Raw genomic sequence first — 21,222 nt, 5'->3', positions numbered from 1 at the left:
GGGATATTTCTTGACCCATAACCTCATCCCACACTTTTCTCCATACAAGATGAGACTTTTATATAAAAACCTCTGGCTACAAAATAATGTTTATGTGCAGAATAATTCTTGCAGATTGCTTTGCTTGGCAAAAAAAAAAAAAAATTTCTCAAATGTGTATTTAAAAGTTCTATTAAGGGGTACTACACCCCTGGCCAATTTTTGCCCATTTTGCATTTTTCTCAAAAATTATAGCGCATTGGTGACAAGTAAGATATGTTTATTATGGGGGCAATGACTACAACTACTGTGCTGAAAATTCAGCAACTCAAGGCAAGTAGTTATTGATTTATTGATCAAATATTGGTTTTCCCTCATTTTTGGCTGTAACTCCACAACTGTTGTCTGTGCTGAAATAAAATTTCCAGTGCAGTAGTTGTAGTCCTTGCCCCTATAATATACATATCTTACTTGTCACCAATGCGCTTATAATTTTTTAGAAAAATGCAAAAATAGGCACAAAATTGGGCAGGGGTGTAGTACCCCCTTAACAGAATGAAATTACAACACAGTGGCTTTTGGAACCTATGTAATATAGGGGCCTACCACAAATCTTGAAAAGAATTTTGTCCAAGATCTGTGGTAATAAAGATAATCATGCATAACTCAAAAGTGAAAAATTGGAATCAACAAGAATTTTGGGTATAAGCTTCACATTTTTTTCAGCCTGCTATTTTTCTTCCGTCATTTGTTCATACCAAAAAGGAATTTAATAAGAATTGTGTATTCCTACAGATTTCAAATATTTGTATGTCAGGTATCACTGATTGACACCTGTAACTAAACCAATCAAGGTGCCATGTTGGCTGCAATTCAGTATTCACCTAACATTTTCTAGAAATTTAAATGTTTTACCCACTTGGTATTTGTGTGGGCAGTATTTCCTACCCCCACCCCATATAAATTTCGGGATCAATATTGTACCACTTGATGAGACCAAGTGTACTGATTTCCTTCCTTCTCTGCACCTCAGTTTAAGGCAAGTGGGATGGCAGGAGGCATATTTGTCCAGTTTTAACTAATTTAACATTTAACTAAAACAACTTTACCACACTCCTTATAATTGAAGACCGAATTAAAAAGTCTGGTTGACAGGACGTCATATGCAAACTAGTTTTTTATATATATTTGATCTTATAGTGTCTTATAATCAAAGTTTTGGCCATTTCTCCCCCCTCCCACAAAAAAAATCATGCACATGAGTGGAAATGACACCCCTTATATCTTTGGAATCTCCTTTATAGGACCCATACCATTTCTCTTGTGTGCCAGCTTTATTTGTCCTAATAATTGAATGCAAACACTGCTAGGTAATGCTCCCCTCTGAGCCACCTTAAAAGATGATGCATTCACATCCTCACCTATCTATGACTTATTACATCTACTTTTTAGGTAGATATATTTTGACTTATTTGATGGCTGTTCTGAAATTTGATCTTTCATCATGAACATCCATCTTCTCCGTTGCTTTCTGTGTAACACAGTTCAAAAGTTCTGCAATTGCTGCCTGGTGTCATTTTTTTAGAGGTGTACAAAAACAAAGTATAAATTATGGAAATGTCTATAAGGCAGCTATGTTCAAGTGCTTAATGGGTTGTAAAGCAATTGCTCAACTTTGGACCATATCTGCTGATGCCTCTCGATAACTATTGTGTTATTCCAGTTGAAATCCATACACCCCCTATGGAAGACATGACCTTAATCTTCCACAGAGGGAGTGCGAATTTCAAATGGGGCTACCAGAATGGGTGACTCCATTTGAAATCTACACCCCCTGTGTGGGATATTAAGGTCATGTCTTCCATAGGGGGTGTATGGATATCAACTGGAATCGCTATGATTAATGGTAGTGTCATTTATTCTGTGACAGGCAATTTACTCAAGTGTTATAACGATGCCTCATGTTAGTTGCTTCTTGTAACTTGAAACATGTTGCCATATAGAAACTTGTCTAGTCTTATCTGTAGCTTGATGTAGCGAGAATGATGGCTGGTTTAACATTTTGTTTTAATTTTGATTTAATGACATTAATTCCTTGGCTTCACTGTCTTGTTTTAAAAAGGCTAGCTGTGTTGGTTTGTGAGTCAATAGTCCAAAGGGTCATTAGTCCAAAAACCCTATAACTTATTTATAAATGCTAATCCTTAAGCTAACCTTAACCCTAAACTTCACCATAACCATAACCTATATCCTCAGCCCTAATCCAAACCCTAAACATAACCATGATAACCATAACCCTAACCATAACTCTAATCCAAACATTTCACTCTAACCCTAACAGCTCCTAACCTAACCCTAATGCTAACCCTAATGAGTAATGCTAAGTTGCTAATTAACCCTAACCTTATCCCAAACCATAACCTGTCTAGTTGAAACCCATGCACCCTCCCTCTGTGGAAGACAGTTCGAAACTTTCTCAGAGGGTGTAGGATAGCTCGTATATATGAATTTAGGTAGTGTAATGGCATTACATCTGATCCGATTATCAAGTGTCAGTGATATTGTGTGTCAGTTCGTCTGAGCCTTCATAAAGTCATTTAAATCATAGTCCTTGTTTTATATAAAAAATCAATTACAGAAATGAAAATATTTCAGTTTGCTTCTGTAACTACATCTGCACGAGGTAATTATTATTGAGATCAAGTGTGTGCTTCCATTGCAACCAACCTGTGCAGGTGGATGTCTGTGTGTGACATTTCAATATCATGAGAGATACTGATCACTTGACTATCATAATAACAGTTTTATTTTCATTTCACACTCAGTTAATTTCATCTACCTTTGAAGTACCGGTAATAGAGCTTTTGTACTAATTAACATTTTGATGTAGCATTTTGTTAACACAATTAATTGTTAATGTTCAAAAAGCAAATTGTTACCTGATACTACAAAGTCAGTTTTATAATATTAATGCTTTGCGTGCTAGCCATGCGCTTCAATGAAAAAAGTTCAAGTTTTGAAATATTTTCTCAAAATATCAAGAGCTATCTTAAGAACTACTGGATCAATACTAGGCATGTTTGTACTCATTTTAATGCATTTTTCATGCTGATTCCAAATGTGGTCATGAAAATTTACATTTCTGACATTTTTGAATTAAAATTTTTTTTTTTGAAACTTGTCGTCTGCAGTCGACACCCGCGTGAAGAGAGTTAACCTAAATGGACACATGAGTTGCCATTTTCAGTTTTCATCTTCACACCATCTATAAGAAAAGCCTCTAATTAACCTGTTCAGTCTGATGTCAATTTTCTTTTCAATGTTATTTTAAGATTAAATCTTCTGACTTTTCACACACAAAAAAGTTCCTTCCAAATACTCCTGTTCTTTTGTGTCATTGTGAATACACAAGCATCTGTGAAAATTCATACCACCACCAGCAATATTTTTTTTAGATTCTTGTAGTTTTGTGTGGTGCAGCGGTGTCTGAAAACTGGAAGGGTAATGGCACAGCCCACTAGCATAACTGTCTTGTACACTTATTATTTGCCTGGTCATTAACAAAATAGGAGCAAGTCAGAAAGTCTAGAGCAGTACTGGAAGCAATGGAGATCAGGAAGAGGGGGACAAAGACCATGAATAGAGTGGAAGCCCGGAGTGGAAGGCAACATGACCCACTTTTGAAGACTACACACAACCAGATGTCATTTTCTGGGAAAGTGGATCAGTATTACTGAGACTCAGACTCTACTCAGACTCAAGATGGCTTCAGAGGGGCATCAAGGAAGCGTACTACATAGCTGCCTTGGACCCCGACCTCAATCAAGACCAAGGGAGACACGTGCTATCTGGCATCTACACTCCGATCATCAAGTCATGTGACCACAGGTTACCCCGTGTCACATGACTAGGTGTTTACCGCTCCACCTCACTTTCTGATGAAATCCCATGGATGTGCATGGATGAAATATCAAGTAAGTCAAACATTTTGTTGAGAGAACTGTTTTAAATCTCTGTTTATCATTATTATTAAGTAGGCCCTATTACTGGTTTTGTCAAGCAAAAATTACCATTTGGCAAGCAGTGCAATTGCCTATCATTATAGATTTCAATTGACATTTTGACAACTTACTGATACTTGCTAACTAATAGTGAACAAGAAGATCAAATATAGGATTACATTTGCATATACTATCTTTCCACTAGATATATTGATCAAGAAATTGAACATACTGCAATAATATGCCCTATTTACCATCATTACACTCCACATCCGGCTGCAATGAAATTTGAGCTTCATTTTACCACCTCCGCATTAATGGAACATCATTCTGATTGCTGTAGAGCATTGAATTATCCCAAGACAGTGAATAAAGAAACAGATTCACACTATTTTTAATGCATTATTAATACTTCTATGACAGAGAATAACCCATCACCAAAACATGTGCCAATCATGCACGTGATTTGTCCTCAAATGAACGTCCCACAGCAACCATGTACCATTTTAACTGCAGAGCTATTAATTTTGTGTTTCATTTGATGAACAAATTAAAGCAATAATGTATATAGCTTTCACTGATAGTTACTAATCAAATTGTCCCCTTTTAATTTTGAGCCAAGCAAATGAGGCAAAATAAAGAAAATTGCTATTTCATTCCATTGGCAGGACAACCTGAAGAACTAAGTGACCTCACAAGAAGGCTAGATAACAGTGCAAGGCGACTTGGCATGGAAATCAGCGCTGCAAAGAGCAAGGTCTTGAAGATGGGGTCTGATGGAATAGCAGAAGTTCATGTTGGAGGGGAAGAACTTGAAACAGTTACACAATTCAATTACCTTGGTGCAACCATCACAGATGATGCCAAATCAGTGCACGAAATCAAAATCAGAATTGCGACATCATCACTAGCCAATCTGAAGCCCATTTGGAGAGACAAGAACATCTCAATGGCAGTAAGAATGAGCCTCCTGAGAGCATTGGTAACTTACGTCTTCCTGTATGGGTGTGAAACCTGGACGCTTAATGCCGAGATGGAAAAGAGGATTAACGCATTTGAGATGAACTGCATGAGAAGGCTCCTCCAGGTCCACTACTTTACGCATACTACCAACAAACAAGTAAAGGCAATGATGGAAAGTTTTATTGGAGAGCATAAACACCTGATCTCCATTGTGAAAAGAAGACAACTCCAGTGGTTTGGCCATGTTATCAGATGGAAGAACAGTCTAGCAAACACCATTCTGCAGGGAGGTATACAGATGGGGTAAGGAAGAGAGGAAGACCAAAGAAGACGTGGATTGATAACATCAAAGACTGGACTGGATTGAACATTGACCAGCTTATACGATCAGCTGAGGACAGAGAACTTTGGAAATTATGCATCTCTAAAGCCATCACTACGTCGCCCCAACGGCCTCCTAGCTATGGGACATAGATAGATAGATAGATAGATAGAATCTCGCCGATCATAGTATTATCATGTAAGGGCTACCCACTTATCAACATATTGGGGGATTTATCCCCCATCCCCCATTATTTACACTTATGTTGGAGGCTCAAGAACAATCCATGACATTACATGTTGTTGATTTGTGCATCTGAAATCTTATACCAAGTGTCACACAAAGTGGACCAGTGTAACATTTAAATTTTACAATTTGAGTTTGCTCCGTGAAACCTTGGTAATTTGCACTATATATCTTCAAATGTATACATGAGCACACAATTAACTTGGTGCTATTTTGAAAGCTTATTGGCAGCTGAGCTAGAAATATTAAAGCCAAAATCTTCAGGCTCTTGTGTTTGAAATCTACTTTGAAATCAAATTGAAAAATGATTTTGTTACAGTGGTCCACATTTTGTGACGCTTTTTAAGAATTCAGACTCGCAAACATTGACTGACAGTGGTGGCACCATTACTTTGGGGGGGGCAGCCTGAGGCTGTGAGGGTGTAAAGTGAAATCAAAGTGGGGTGGGGAAGGGGGATTGGTAGGGGCTTTGAGTGGGGAAGGGGATTGGTAAGGGGCTTTGGGTGGGGAGGGGTCTTTGTGGGGGAGTGTCAAAGCTCAAGTTTTGAAGTAAAATCACACATCTTACCTGACCACCCAACCTAGGAAACAGGTGGCAACAAAACACATGTTGTTGCCTTACTATGATATTATTGAAATAATTGCAGTTCAATTTTGACTGGTCATTGATAAGAATAGCCTAAGTCCCTTAAGGTCCCCATTTGCAGCTAACAAACATGTGCACAAACATTGGTTGCTAAGTACAAAGAGGATGCGCATTATGAGGGATAAATATAGGTCAGCAAAACATTCCTTTTCATTGCAGCTGCCATTGTTTAAAGGAAATTCTCATGATATTAATAGGAATTCGCTATTCCGGTTGAAATTCATACACCCCTTAATCTTTTTTGACATTTTAAAATGGGATTACCTGAATAGGTGACTATATTTAAAATCTTAACCTGCACTAGTGGCGTAGCCAGGATTTTGGAACCGGGGCACAACTTGTAAATGTACCAACGGAAATATGTTTTGCCGACGGAAGTTGTGATTTGTTGACCCAACATTTTTTTCCATGGTTTGAAAAAGTGAAGAGCAAATAAAAAAAAAATAATAAAAAATAAAGAAAGAATAATAGGCGGTACCAACAAATGTTGTGTATTAAGATACACAACATTTTTATGTATAATTTTAATTCACAATTTTTCATCATTTTTTTACAATCATCCCCCTTTTTCTGTCACCCTGGGTAAAAAATAGTCTATTCCCCCCACTGGCTACACCACTGACCTACACCCCCTGTGTGAATATAGTGTCTTCCATAGGGGGTGTATGGATTTCAACTGGTATAGCCCAATATAATGATATTGTGACGGATAGTGGGTAAATATTTTTGAAGCTCCATTCAACTTAGCTGTGTGTTGAAATTTGTCCTGTTTGTGTCCGAACAGACAGAGATCTCCAACATTGACTAAATGTCAAATTTTATCCCTTTTGGGATACTATCAAACTCTCACAGAGTGTGCTATATGCACCCACCTACTTCTAAGGTTCCCTATAATATCAATATAATATTGTATGCAAAATAGTAAAAAGAGAAAACTTGCAACAAGATCCATCAGAAATATTGAACCGGATCTTCATCAATAGGGCTTAAAAGCATGCATTAGAACAGAATGTAGATCCCTGGTGACCAGTGGGTGAATGGCAGGTTGAAAAGGAGTGTGTGGATGTTTTAAACCACAGACTATTCATCAACAGTGAGGGACGATCGTTTGAGTCTATAACAATCACTCCAGCATTGTCTGCCTTCCTGTATACTCGATACAGCGTTGCATGTCTTCGCATTTATGCTGCATGTCTTCGCAAACATGAAAAGACCGTAAAAATATGTGGTATGTGCGTAGCAGCAACCAAATTTTTAAGGTTTGTACTATACTGTCCTGCAACTTTGCAACCAAAAAACTGAGGTTTTTTTTTTTCTCAAGTGATCCTTCCTACTGGCACAAGAAGAGTTGGTACAGTAATGAAAAAAATAGTTTTATTTGCAATGCTTCATTGATAATATGGTGTGTTCCCTAATCCTCTTATTGTTTAATTTATAGACAGAATTTTATTTGTCTCTATAAATGAAGCTGAATTATTCAAGACAAAATCAGCAATCAGTGTGTGAGCATACATTATTTGTATAGGGAATGTCCCCAGTGATTTACTAAGTGTCTTTGCTATTCACCCCGTACTTATGCAATTATCATGGGTTATAATGACATTTCCACGTAACTGGGCAAAGAAGATTTTCACAGCATCCCAGAGTACACCATGTGCTTTACATGTACATTATACCACTTATGTGAAATTTGATCTTTTTTCAGCCAGACCAGGGGTTGGAGAATTGTCAAAAGTGGATCTTTTACTTGCATGCAAAAGCCATATTATAACATTTGCTGAGGAGGACGCCCTCACTGATTTTTTTTTAATTCATTTTTTACACGATTATATTGTACTTTATTAAACCAATATACCCTACAAAAATCAAGACTCTAGGTGCTGTAGTTTTGTCGAAATCCGAGATTTTGAATAAAACGCCGGAACCGGATGGAATTATCAGTCGAACGCATACACAATGTTCATAACACACAGTACGCATACACGGCATGCGGACGGTGATCTACACAACAAAGGGTCGTACCATAACATGACCGAAGGAGTGGTACGTATTGGCGATATATGCGCTGGTAGTAAATTCAATTTTCTTTGCTTTGCCGTAGTTGGTCGGCTCAAAAATAAAAGGGATATATCTGACAGTAAAACTAACATTTTATGGCAAATAAATGCTAATCTATTTTGTATGAAAATGTTATAATATGGCTTTAACCCCCTAACACTTTATAATCTAGACCTGCTTGAGTACCTCCGCCCGCTTGCTATGGGCCTGGCGGATATGAATATAAGAAAAATTTTTTACAGCAATATGAATTTTCTCAATACACAACACTGAACAATACTATTGCCAGGGATTTTTTTTGGGTGGTCCCAACGGACTGGGGGGGTTGTCAAAAATGGCCTAAAATTCTTAACAAATTTGGTATAGCCAGCATCCCACAGGTAGGGGCAATATAATTCTCAGGGGGTTCCTAGCTATGCCACTGGCATAGGGATTAATAAGGGTTAACAGGCAATCTCTCTTTAAATGTTCCATGATTTTTCTGTGTAAGATGTTTCTTAAATCTTCCACAGAGTATGGCAGATTTCAGACTAATACAAAGAAAAATATATAAATAAGAGCCATTTAGACTGCCAAAAAATGCAAATCATTTCAATTTATAGAGATTATTTCCCATTTCAATTAACATAGCAGTGCTTTTTTGGAGACAGCAATTTAGACTTGATTGACTCCCAGGGATTGACTCTTGAATATGGAGGTTTTTTTGTGTAGGGTCAATGACTTGGTTTGTGTCAAATTGAATTCATATTACTCCTTGATGTCAACTTATTACTATGATTAATCAAAAGTGTTCTGATGGCCAAAGTTTCTGTTTAAATTATTATGCTTCATTATAATGCCAAACCTGTGCAATTTTAGCAAATTAGTGCAAATAAAACTCTATACCATGATTTTGCTATTCACACTTGCTATAGCATGTATAGGATTCACATTGTTAAAAAATGGTCTAGTATAATTAATTGAATGTTTCCTAAAATAGCCCTCAAATTAAAGTTTTTGAAGACAAAGGTTGCACTACCTACTGATACCTAAGAACATTGAGGAGATTAATGTTCTGTGTGCTGGCTCACTAGGATCCACAACATGCTCATCTATCAGGCCACAGTTCTTTAATCCCAATACATTTGTACATTCATTGAATGACCTTTGAAAAATTGGGTACAAAAACTCATACTCTGCAACTTGAGGTCAAATTTTGCACTATGATTGTTCAATTGAGGTAATTGAACTATGCCATTGGGATGAGGCCATTGTGGTTCATAGTGGCTTCAACATAACAAGTCCGGGATATTTTTTCGAAATATTAAGAGCTATCTTACGAACTAATTCACCAATACTGGGCTTGTTTTTTGACTCATTATAACACAAATATATTCATGAAAATGTACAATTCTGACATTTTTTAAAATTTAAATGAAAATTTGGAACTTTTCGTCTGCAGTCAACACCCATGTGAGGAAGGTTAGGATCCCATTTACACTTCAGGGAAAAAAGTGGCAGTTTTATTTTCATCTGGAATTTGATTACAGCAGAGTGTTGCCATAAATTAATCCAAGTCAGTGGGTATTTATCGTTTGTAGCAACAAATTCAAATGCAATAGGCCCATCCATACTTGGAATGTATGTTCATTTGGATGAAAGAAGTAAAATATGCCTGGGGCCACCTCCATCCATTTTTTCCTTAAAGCCCCAAATTGAGAATCATTGTTTTTGAGTCCCAGGAAAAGAGAAGACAGCCTTGCCAGGTAGTATTAACATGAGTAGGTTTAATTCACCTTGAAAGTTGAAGGCATGGATAGTCTTGCAAATATAATTTCCCCTAGGTCATTCAATGTGCCATGCATAAGGCAACTGGTATCTACTATCTAGGGCTACTTGTCAGTTCATGAAGGTAGCCGGAAGGTAGTAGAGACTACTTTCATGGTCAGTTTTAATACATTCATATTTCTCTGTACAGTACCTCAATAAACAGAGCACATTCAGATCTTGAAATAATATGTTTATTTCTTGACTATCGACCCATGTTCTATTCTTAAAATGAAAACAAAGTGAATCTGTACAAAGTATTAAATGAGAGTGTCTTTTGATGAATAAAGTGATGTATCATATTACAAAGGATTCTGGGAAGGGTGTGATATTTTCTCTGCCTTACTGTGTTTATTTGCACATTTTGGGCACTATAAGTTACCATTAGCTTTTATTCACATTTTTACCTAAAAAAACACTCAAAAAAACCAAACAAAACCAAAAACTTATTATACTTAGTAAATGTCTTTGGTTCCACAAATATCTTGCTCTCTAGTCTTGACTTTGACTCCACAAATATCTTGCTCCCTAATTTTACCCTCCTTTATTGCACAGCCCTCTCACCATGCAGATGTCAACTGCAGACGACAAGGTTTCAAAAGGACTCAGATAGCAACATTCGCACAGTATTTTTTGTGAGTCATGACAGAATATCAGACATATTCTGATATTATATAATTTTCCATTTTTTTGAAATTTGCGATATACGGTAATACAAATTTTATGGCAAATTATTAAAAATTTATATTTTTGACATTTAACAGTCCTTGAAGTAAAATTTATAAATTTAATGATATTTATTTAAAGTGTATGTGGCTGGGAGGAAAAGCTGTCCATCATTTGAAAATTTTGACCTTTCACATTGAACATATACATTTTGCCCCCCAAAAGACCTAAAAATTGTAGGACTGTTAAATATCAAAAATATCAATTTTTAATAATTTGCCATAAAATTTGTATTATATCATGAATTTAAAAAAATCTAAATTATTTGATATAAGAAGGACCTTCCTTGTATTCAGAATGCAATTTGGCATGTTTGATGTGCTCTCAGGTCCCATGAAAAATACTTGCTGATATCCGATTCCTAAAATTCAAAAATGTCAGTATTGTAAATGTTCATGACCACCATATTTAGAATCAGCATGAAAAATACATTTAATTAAATGAGTACAAATGAGCCTAATATTGGCTCAGTGGTTCTTAAGATCTCAAAATTGGATTTTTTTATGTTGAAGTTTATCACTAGCACATATTATATTAATGATGGACAGTTAAGGGATCTGGAATGAGCGTTTTGAGCGTTTCAACAATATTTTTTGTGCGACATGAGAGCACATCGGATATATCGAATTGCATTCTGAACACGAAGAATGTCTTTCTGATATCAAATAATTTTCATTTTTTTGAAATTCACGATATAATAAAAATTTTATGACAAATTATTGAAATTTGATAATTTTCACATTTTTGATATATAACAGTCCTCGAAGTAAATTTTGTAAATCTAATGATATATTCTTAAAGTGTATGTAGCTGGGAGGAAAATCCGACGATCAATTGAAAATTTTGACCTTTCATATTGAAGATATGGATTTTTTTTTGTGTTTTGGGGAAGGCTTTTCATCCCACCTACATACAATTTAAGTATAAATCATCAGATTTATAAAGTTTACTTCGAACCGTACTGTTAAATATCAAAAATATTAATTTTTAATCATTTGCCATAAAATGTGTCTTACATTGTGAATTTCAAAAAATCAAAATTATTTGATATCAGAAGGACATTCTTCGTATTCAGAATGCAATTCGTTATGTCTGATGTGCTCTAATGTCCCACAATAAATACTATCCAAACGTTCATACCACATCCCTTAAGCTATCATATCCCCTTCTAACTTCTAACATAAATAAGCCCTGTTCCAGGTAAATGTCCTACAAAATTCAAAACTGTTACACTTCCACACTCACATGACACTTGGATAAACAAACAGCATTATACTTTTAATTGATTTATCTTATCCAAAAGTACCAGTATATGATGCACTGGCTGTAACACAAGAAGATTGGTATTTAAGTTCCAATTAGCAAGTCAAAGTCCGTGCTACTGCATCAATTGATTAAAAACTTTGACCTTTACGGACAGGGAGTTGATTTACATTGGATGCTTAAGGGGGTACTACACCCTTGTGGTAAATTTGTGACTATTTTTGCATTTTTCTCAAAAACTAATAACACACTGGTAACAAAAGTTATGTATATTATAGGGGCAAGGAATCCAATTACTATACTGGAATTTCAGTGACCCAAGACAAGCGGTTTGTTATTATGATAAGAAATAAGGTACCGCTAGGATGTACCTCATTTCCTATCATATATACTGAACCGCTTGTCTTGAGTCACTATTCAATATTGTATTAAACAATAATTTTATTGTCATTGATCAAGGATAACACAATTTTAATCATCCAGTGCTATTGTGATATTATTTTTTTTTATCAAAGCAAGATGTTTGATTCTCAGGTTTATTATTTATTATATTAAGGGCCTATTTAAAAAACCCTATAGTGCAGCCGCTAGCAGAACAAATAATAAAAGAAATCTCTTTATTACTTTCTTTATTTATTTAAATCTGAACAACACAACAATCTGAATAACACAAGAAACTAGATCAGGTTACCAATATTTTCTCATTTAAATAAAGTTCTGTCCTACCACAGGGCGATTCGCATGATAATCATGATAATAGGATAATAAAACATGTAATATATGTATGAATGGTTGTTGAATCGATCTAGAGACCTGTCCCTCTGTCATCTTCAGCTATCGTAGAACTGTATTCCTACATGACTGTCATTTCAATTGTTATACCGTTCCGGTTGGTTTGTTGCATACACTCTATAGGTGTGAAAAATTGTTCCACTAATATGGAAGGTACGGTGTACCATCTCCGCCAATTTCCTTTTTAATTTCCCCCTTTTTTTAATTTCCCCTTTTTTTTTAATTTCCCTTTTTTTTTAATTTCACTTTTTTTAATTCCTTTTTTTTTTGAATTTCCTTTTTTTGAATTTCCCTTTTTTTGAATTTCCTTTTTTTTGAATTTCCTTTTTTTTTTTAATTTCCTTTTTTTTTGAATTTCCTTTTTTTGAATTTCCCCTTTTTTTAATTTCCCTTTTTTTTGAATTACCCTTTTTTTTTTTGAATTTCCCCTTTTTTTGAATTTCCCCTTTTTTTTAATTTCCCTTTTTTTTAATTTCCTTTTTTTTTAATTTCCCGATATTTTTTTTGATGTGCGTATAATGTTGCAGCTAGTGAATTCATGTTAGTATACCGCGGGGAGCATTAGCCTTAGTCAAGGCTTCGTCCGTACTTTATATTTGAACACAGGTGTCCAACATGGATAGCGCTCGCATAGCTTTCTATTTTTTTTTATATCTTGGCCTATAGTGAAGACAAAAATTAAATCCAAACCTAGTAAAACAATCCAAATCCAATAGAGTGATCACGAGGCTTATATTAAAGAAGGCCTAATTTGAATTAGATTAGAATAATAATTGTTAATAATATATTAAATATTTAGACCCTTCCACTGTATAAGTCTTTATTCGGCCTATAGCTAAAGCCACGATTTCTCCGTGTTCATGGTGTTACAAAATCTAAAACCCGTGTTGCAAATTTGACGTTTCCGTGATTTTCCGTGTCCACTGTAAAGCACTAGGCCTATGGCCAGAATCTTGGATCGTAGGCCTAAAATTAATGCTAGAATTGATTGTTCAATGGTTGATTACTGCTAAATAATCACTTTTCTTTGTTTTATTTTACAAATCAACACAAAAGTTAGACATTTTATACAGTTTTTCACTATTTGGTGGCATTTTCAAATTTCCCTGAGCAAACCCCGACATAAGATGAGTTTTTAACATCTTTTTAAACATAGTTACATTTTTAGCAGTTCCAAAATATATACCGTATTGGTCCGAGTATTTTTATGTGAAAATATTTCACAATTGGGGGTGGGATTATACTCGAATTTCAACAAAAAAAAAAAAAATCAATGCATTTTGAAATCATTAATAGAGTATGACATGAATACAAATTATCAATTTTCATATTAAAAATACAAAATATCTTGAATTTTTTTTTTTTTTTTTTTTTTTTAGGTCAACCATGAATGATCCTAGCATCTAGGTCTAGGTCCAGGGACACTCTTTTTTTACAATTTCTGAAATTTTTTGAAAAAATGGGGGTGGGATTATACTCGAACGTGGGACTATACTCGGACGAATACGGTAGGCAATTCATTCCATAGACGTGGAGCTGCAATTTCAAATGACTCATGTGCTCTTATTTTGTTTCTTGAAGAAGTTGCATGTTTCCAGATCGAAGAGTAGGCCTACGAGTGGGAACATAATTTGAAAGAAGTTCAGATAAATATGACGGACAATAGGCCTATCATTATTACATTTATATACAATCAACATAAGTTAAACAACAATTCATTGGAACACAGGAAGCCAATGCAGTTCCTTACCAGTGTGTTATTAGTTTGTGAGAAAAATGCAAAAATAGTCACATAGGCCTAATAGTCATAAAATAGCTCTATTAAATAGTATGAATATGCCGTCCCTTTACATGGCAATTTTAATGGCAATTTTAAAACATTTGGCATGTGCAAAGGAGGGGGGGTTAGAAGGGAAGCAAGCAATTTTTTGGCACGCCTTGGGAAAATTACACCCCCCCCTCACGGGCCGGGATAAAACCACTGCGATTTATATACTAGTATTCTTATGGTTTTCCGTCACTTGAAATAAGTCTACGGCCCTAGCACACAGGCTCCGGCACAGGCTATATCAGTGGTGTAAATAATACACACACATGGTCTGACCACTGACTTCTACACAGTGGGTCTGTCCATATACTATATCCATGGTCTGTCACACGTAAAGACTAAAGTGCGTAAAGACCAGCATACGCAGCGGGAAGCGAGCAAATTCTTGGACAACTACTGAGTATGTGTCTCGGCCAAGATTCTGCTTTGTGAGAAAATAAAAGGGGGAATTAAAAAAAAAAAAGAGGAAAATAAAAAATTAAAAAAGAGAATTAAAAAAAAGGGAAATAAAAAAGTGGAAATTAAAAAAAAGGAAATTAAAAAAAGGGAAATTAAAAAAAGGAAATTAAAAAAAAAAGGAAATTAAAAAAAAAAAAAATTAAAAAAAGGAAATTAAAAAAAAAGGAAATTAAAAAAAGGAATTAAAAAAAAAGGAAATTAAAAAAAGGGGAATTAAAAAGGAAATTGGCGGAGATGGTACACGTAGGAAGGCCAACAGGGACAAAAACGTATCCAAAAAGCGCCAACCCAATATGGAAGGCCATTAAAGTCATACGCAAAGACAAATTAGCAAAGCGGCAAAAATACACAAAGGCCTATTGAAAGGAGAGACTGTCCCCACCACAGACACACAGAACAACTTGACACAGCCTATAGGAATGTGCAACAAGATTTTCCACAGGGCTGCAAAGAACCACAAGCCGCGAAATTTTGATAGCCAACAAGCTTAAGGGATCTAAAATGAGCGTTTATTATTTTCGACAGTATTTTTGTGGGACATGAGAGCACCTCAGACCTATCGAATTGCATTCTGAATCTGAAGCATGTCTTTCTGATATCAAATAATTTTCATTTTTGAAAATCACAATATAATACAACTTTTATGACAAATTATAAAAATTTGATATTTTTCAAATTTTTGATATATAACAGTCCTCGAAGTAAATTATATAAATCGAATGATATATTCTTAAAGTGTATGTAGCAGCGAGGAAAAGCCGACGGTCAATTGCAAATTTTGACCTTTCATATTGAAGATATGGATTTTTTTCCCAAAAAGACCTATTTTTTTTGGTGTTTTGGGAAAAAATCCATATCTTCAATAATGAAAAGGTCAAAATTTTCAATTGATCGTCGGCTTTTCATCCCACCTACATACACTTTAAGTATAAATCATCAGATTTATAAAATTTACTTCAAGTACTGTTAAATATCAAAAATATCAATTTTTAATGATTTGCCATAAAATGTGTATTAAATTGCGAATTTCAAAAAATCAAAATTATTTGATATCAGAATGACATTCTTTGTATTCAGAATGCAATTCGATATGTCTGATGTGCTCTAATGCCCCAAAATAAATACTGTCCAAACGTTCATACCCCAGCCCTTAAGCTATTTAATTAACCCTCGATAGAGAGCAGTGTTTGAAGAATGAGGGAAATTAAAATCACAAACCGCGAAAGACCGCCAACAACCGCCGCTTAATAGGGATGTCAAACTAGATTACCCCACATGGTTACAAAGAACCACAAACCGCGAATTTTGGATATCCACCTAAATTGCCCCGCGGGGCTACAAAGAAGTATGGTTATCGAACAAGCTTAAGCTATAAATTACCCCCCCCCCCCTAGAGACTGCAGGGCTCGAAGAATGAGGGAAATTAAAACCACAAATCGCGAAAGACCGCCAACAACCGCCGCTCAATAGGGATGTCAAACTATATTGCCCAGAGGGCTACAAAAGAAACCGCGATATCCAACCAGTTTAAAAGACAAATTAGCCACCGATAGTGGCCAGGGCCTGAAAAAATAAGAGAAATTAAAACCACAAACCGCGAAAAAACGCCAAAAACCGCCGCTCACTAGGGATATCCAACTTGATTGGCCCGCAGGGCTACAAAGAACCACAAATCGCGAAATTTGGATATCCAACAAATTAAAACCACAAACTGCGAAAGACAACCAACAACCACCGCTCAATAGAGACATCAGGGTATATTGCCCCACAGGGCTTCAAAAACCACACAATGTGAAGTATAGTTATCCAACAAGCTTAAACTATAAATTAACCCCCGATAGAGGGTAGGGCATAAAGAATGAGGGAAATCAAAACCACAAACCGCGAAAGACCGCCAACAACACGCCGCTTAATAGGAAATCCAACTAGATCTATAAATCTAAATAACTATCAACTGCGAAATTTGGATATCCAACTAGATTGCCCATAGGGGCTACAAAGAACCACACACCGCGAAATATAGTTATCCAACGAGCTTAAACTATAAATTAACCCCCGATAGAGGGTAGGGCATGAAGAACGAGGGAATTAAAACTACAAACCGTGAAAGACCGCCAACAACCGCCGCTTAATAGGGAAATCAACTAGATTTCCCATGAACTACAAAGAACTATCAACCGCGAAATTTGGATATCCAACTAGATTGCCCATTGGCTACAAAACCGCAATCATTAAAACATAATTATCTTGCTAAGTCGTGGCACTTAGGCGCTTCCGTAGTATAAGCCTTGCTACATAGTTTCAATTTGAAGTAAATCGGACTGACTCTGTGTCTCGCTGGCATCGTCAACATTGGGTATATGTTGTTCATATTTACATTTTCTTAGTTGCCTTGAATAATTAAAGTATATTAAAATGTATATGTATCCCTATTAACATTACAGTCACGCGGTAGCAGTGACCAGCAAGTTTTCAAAATAAACGGCTGATAAAGTTTTATTAAATTATTTACTGTCATAAATCAAGGATAACATAATTTCAAACATTTATTTAAAAATAGCAAAAAATCACAGGATTTTTTCTTGTGTATGAAATAGGTTAATAAATGCGTATCACTTGTAGCTTGAGAAATCCCGGGGAGAAATCATACAAAATAATGCACTTGTACTGAGCTGCTGATGCGTCTAATGCATGAGCCCCAAAGTACATCTCAGTATGTGTGCATTATTTTGTACAATTAATAAAATAAATAATAAATTTCAGATTTAGCAATTTCACTCGCAACAAGTGATACGCATTTATTAACCTATAATTTTGTTATATTAACCTATGCGTATCAACAAGTGATCCACATTTATTAACCTATAATTAATTAATCATGCTGAAAGTTATGACCAATCAAACAAGAGAGGACATTTGGCTGTTCCAGTTGAAATCCCATAGTTGGCAGTGGTGATACAAACTGACCCTTTTTATTCAAATCCACCCTTTTTATTTTATACCCTTTATTAAATACCAAAACTCTGAAACCCACCCTTTCTAAGCATGGTTACTAATCATAGATAAGTGGTTATAGTGGTCCAGGAGGTGCAGATTTGCATCCAAAGAGAATTACATATTGAAGTTTTAGATGACCAAACACTACAGAATGGGATTTCAATGTATTTTGTGTTTCATTTAGTGTCATTCAATCGGAAATTACAGTAAGCTTGAGATTGCAATTGTTGACTTCTAAACCCACCCTTTTTATCAGTGACCACCCTTTATATTTCCAACAGACCCCTATGGAAGACATAACTCTGCTCTCCCACACAGGAGGTGTATATCGCAAATGGAGTCCCAGATACAGGTAACCCCATTTCAAATTCACACTCCCTGTGCAGAAGATTCAGGTCATATCTTCCATAGGGGGTGTATGGTTTTCAACTGGAATATCCCATGGCATACTTACCACTTGGTTGTCAATCATATCAAGGCCCGCCTTGCTTCCTCTTCTTGGTGTAAATACACCTGTGTCATCGCTTAAAGTTTGATTTCTCCTGCGTAAATATTTCTGTAATCCTATGACGGCCAATAACAAACCAGCTGTTACGAGCACAAATAACCCAGATGATATGGCTCCTAGAGTAATGTTCCATGTATCATAGTCTGGAGAAATGGTCGGTGGTTCTTCAGTGACACGTAATAATGACGAGTCTTGTAGTGAGGCAATATTAGAGGCATTGTAGGATAGATTAGAGTTGATATGTGCACCTGATGGTGAGTTTGGTGTCCAGGATGGAGTTGTAGAGGTTCCATTCACATCAGCTGCCATTGTATGCAATTCACATCTGGATTAAGATATCAAATGTTTTTCTTGGATTACAAATGGACTCCATGATTGTCCAACAGCGATGACATGTTTCACAGCACTATTCTACCAGCTAGTCTTACTATCTTCAGTAGACAGCAGTGATACGTTTCACCATGTTCACAGCACTATTCCACTGGCTAGTAGATGGCAATCTGTATAAAGATATCACAATATTTATCTGAATAAGAATATAATGGTCTCTATATAATCTACAAGTAATGAAACCTTTTCAAACTTTTTCAAAGCACCATTTGACATGCCAGTGTAGGAGCTATCTTCAGTAGATAGCAACCTTCTGAATGGGCTATCCTATTTGAAGTCCACACTACTGTGTGAAAGATCCAGTTGAAGTCTTCCACAGAGGGAGTATGGGTTTCAAATAGAGTTGACAATTGAGTAACCCCTTGAAATGCTCACTCCAGTTGTGGAAGATGTAAGTAAAGCCATATTACAGAGATAGTATGGTTTCAAAATAATTTGGCCGAGCCCCCTAGCTAATTTCATTTGAAAACCCTCTCTATGCAAAGGGATATTTTGCAGATTACAAATGAAATATCCCAATCATTCTTGATTAATATTATAACTTATATTATTTTCCTCATACATCTGGATGAAGTAAAAAACTGTTCACTTCAATTCCTGATACAACACTAGTCATCACAACATGTAATGCAGTGCTCATATAGCCTTAGGGCTGTCAACTCTCATGTATGATACTCACACATTTGGTCACTTTCTCATGCTCTGACCCATACCAAGGAAATAAAATCTCACACCAAGGCAAGGAAGCATCAAGGTAGCATGCATCGTCAAAATAAAATTGTTGTCCCTAGGCCTACCCTTTTTACTATTCAAAAGTATCTCACATCTTACGCCAAGCAATTCCAAAAGTTGACAGCCTTACCATATCACTATCATGGCTCGCTATCTTCAGTAGACAGCAACTGGTAATATAGTGTCCGGGTATAGTATACCGTGTTGTCAACCATCTGCCAATGTACACACCATGATATGGCCTTTCTTAACATTAATCTCAAGTACAGTGATGATAAATAACTTCCTCTCCTGTCAGGATCTCACCCACATCTCCCAGTGCGTGTAAACAAGTTAGCAAGACACACAGTGAGGTATGCTGCCATAGCATCGCTGATCAAACCAGTGAGCAATTACCGAGCTGTCACAGGTTCAACTGGCCTTGCTAGATGCGCATCGAACAGATTGCAATGATAATATGTTGGCAATAACAGCGATAACAGTTCCGTTATTAAATGCCAGAGTGACACCAAAACCACCACTCCTAAGGTGATTGATTCATCAATAACTGTCAAAACTGTGAAGAAAGCAAATACTTGCGTCTGTTCAGTGATGAGTACCCAGCAAACACAAAATGTTTTTAAAACGTTTTAAACGGGGAAGGCCTACATATTTTGGGGTTTGGTTTTGGTAAAAACGTTTAGATAACATTTAAATGTCGAGTTATATTATAAAGGTCATGAAAATGTTTTTAAAACGTTTTGTGTGAAAATAGACTGTAGCAACATCATTTTGAAATGTTGTCAAAATGTTATTGTAAAATATTGTAAAATATTTGTTTGCAAACATTTTTGCCAAATATTTTGTCAACATTATGTTTATTTATTCATGAATATTTTGCAGTAAGTTTTCAAAGAATGATTTTGAATGCTATAAAAGCTTACTCGGGCTGTCGCGATCAATAAACTGGTAGATCCCAAAATCAGAATTGTCATTGAAGTGAGCCATTTATATAATTATGCAAGATATGTTGCATTCAATAACATAGGCCTGCGTATACTTTATGACCATTTTGCTATGGAACACTTTAACTTTAAATATCAGTGTAATTTTGAGTTCAACGGAATGTGTTCATCATGATTAATCATAGGCCCTAACATATTTTTATTTAGCAAACTTCGACTATGGCATAGTCTAGGTAGAATACCAAATTTCACCTTCATTTTGCGATAAAAAGGCTTAATGTACGATTTCCTTCAAATTTTAAATTTGTCATTATATACTCAAAATGCTGAAATAATAGGGCCTACTAGTACTTATCGGGAATGGTTTCTGTCCATTTTGAGCTGAAATAACGAGGTAAACACTGCTTCTTATTTTGGCCGTTTAACACGCAGTTCTATAGGAGGACATAAAAGTCATAATTCTTGAATTATGACTTTATGTCGAACTTTGCTCTATTTACCTACAAACACAACAAATTTGTAAACATTACAAATATGCCAAAAAATCAGGTTTGAAAAACAT

General features: G+C 35.7%; 1 protein-coding gene across 1 annotated transcript in view; it reads right to left on the bottom strand.

The window, feature by feature from the left end:
• The window catches only part of LOC140144560 (uncharacterized), a 46,605-nt gene extending 26,508 nt beyond the window's left edge, over positions 1 to 20,097 (bottom strand). The window contains exons 1-2 of the mRNA XM_072166377.1: positions 19,847 to 20,097; positions 18,541 to 19,094 (exon numbers count right to left, since the gene is read on the bottom strand). Of these exons, the coding sequence (XP_072022478.1) occupies positions 18,541 to 18,903 (363 nt within the window). The 5' untranslated portion in view covers positions 18,904 to 19,094; positions 19,847 to 20,097. The remainder of the gene's footprint in view (positions 1 to 18,540; positions 19,095 to 19,846) is intronic.
• Between the last annotated feature and the right edge of the window lie 1,125 nt (positions 20,098 to 21,222).

The sequence above is a fragment of the Amphiura filiformis genome, unplaced genomic scaffold, assembly GCF_039555335.1.
Source record: "Amphiura filiformis unplaced genomic scaffold, Afil_fr2py scaffold_63, whole genome shotgun sequence".
NCBI classification, from domain to species: domain Eukaryota; kingdom Metazoa; phylum Echinodermata; class Ophiuroidea; order Amphilepidida; family Amphiuridae; genus Amphiura; species Amphiura filiformis.
This window is presented reverse-complemented; position numbering and strand designations above follow the sequence as displayed.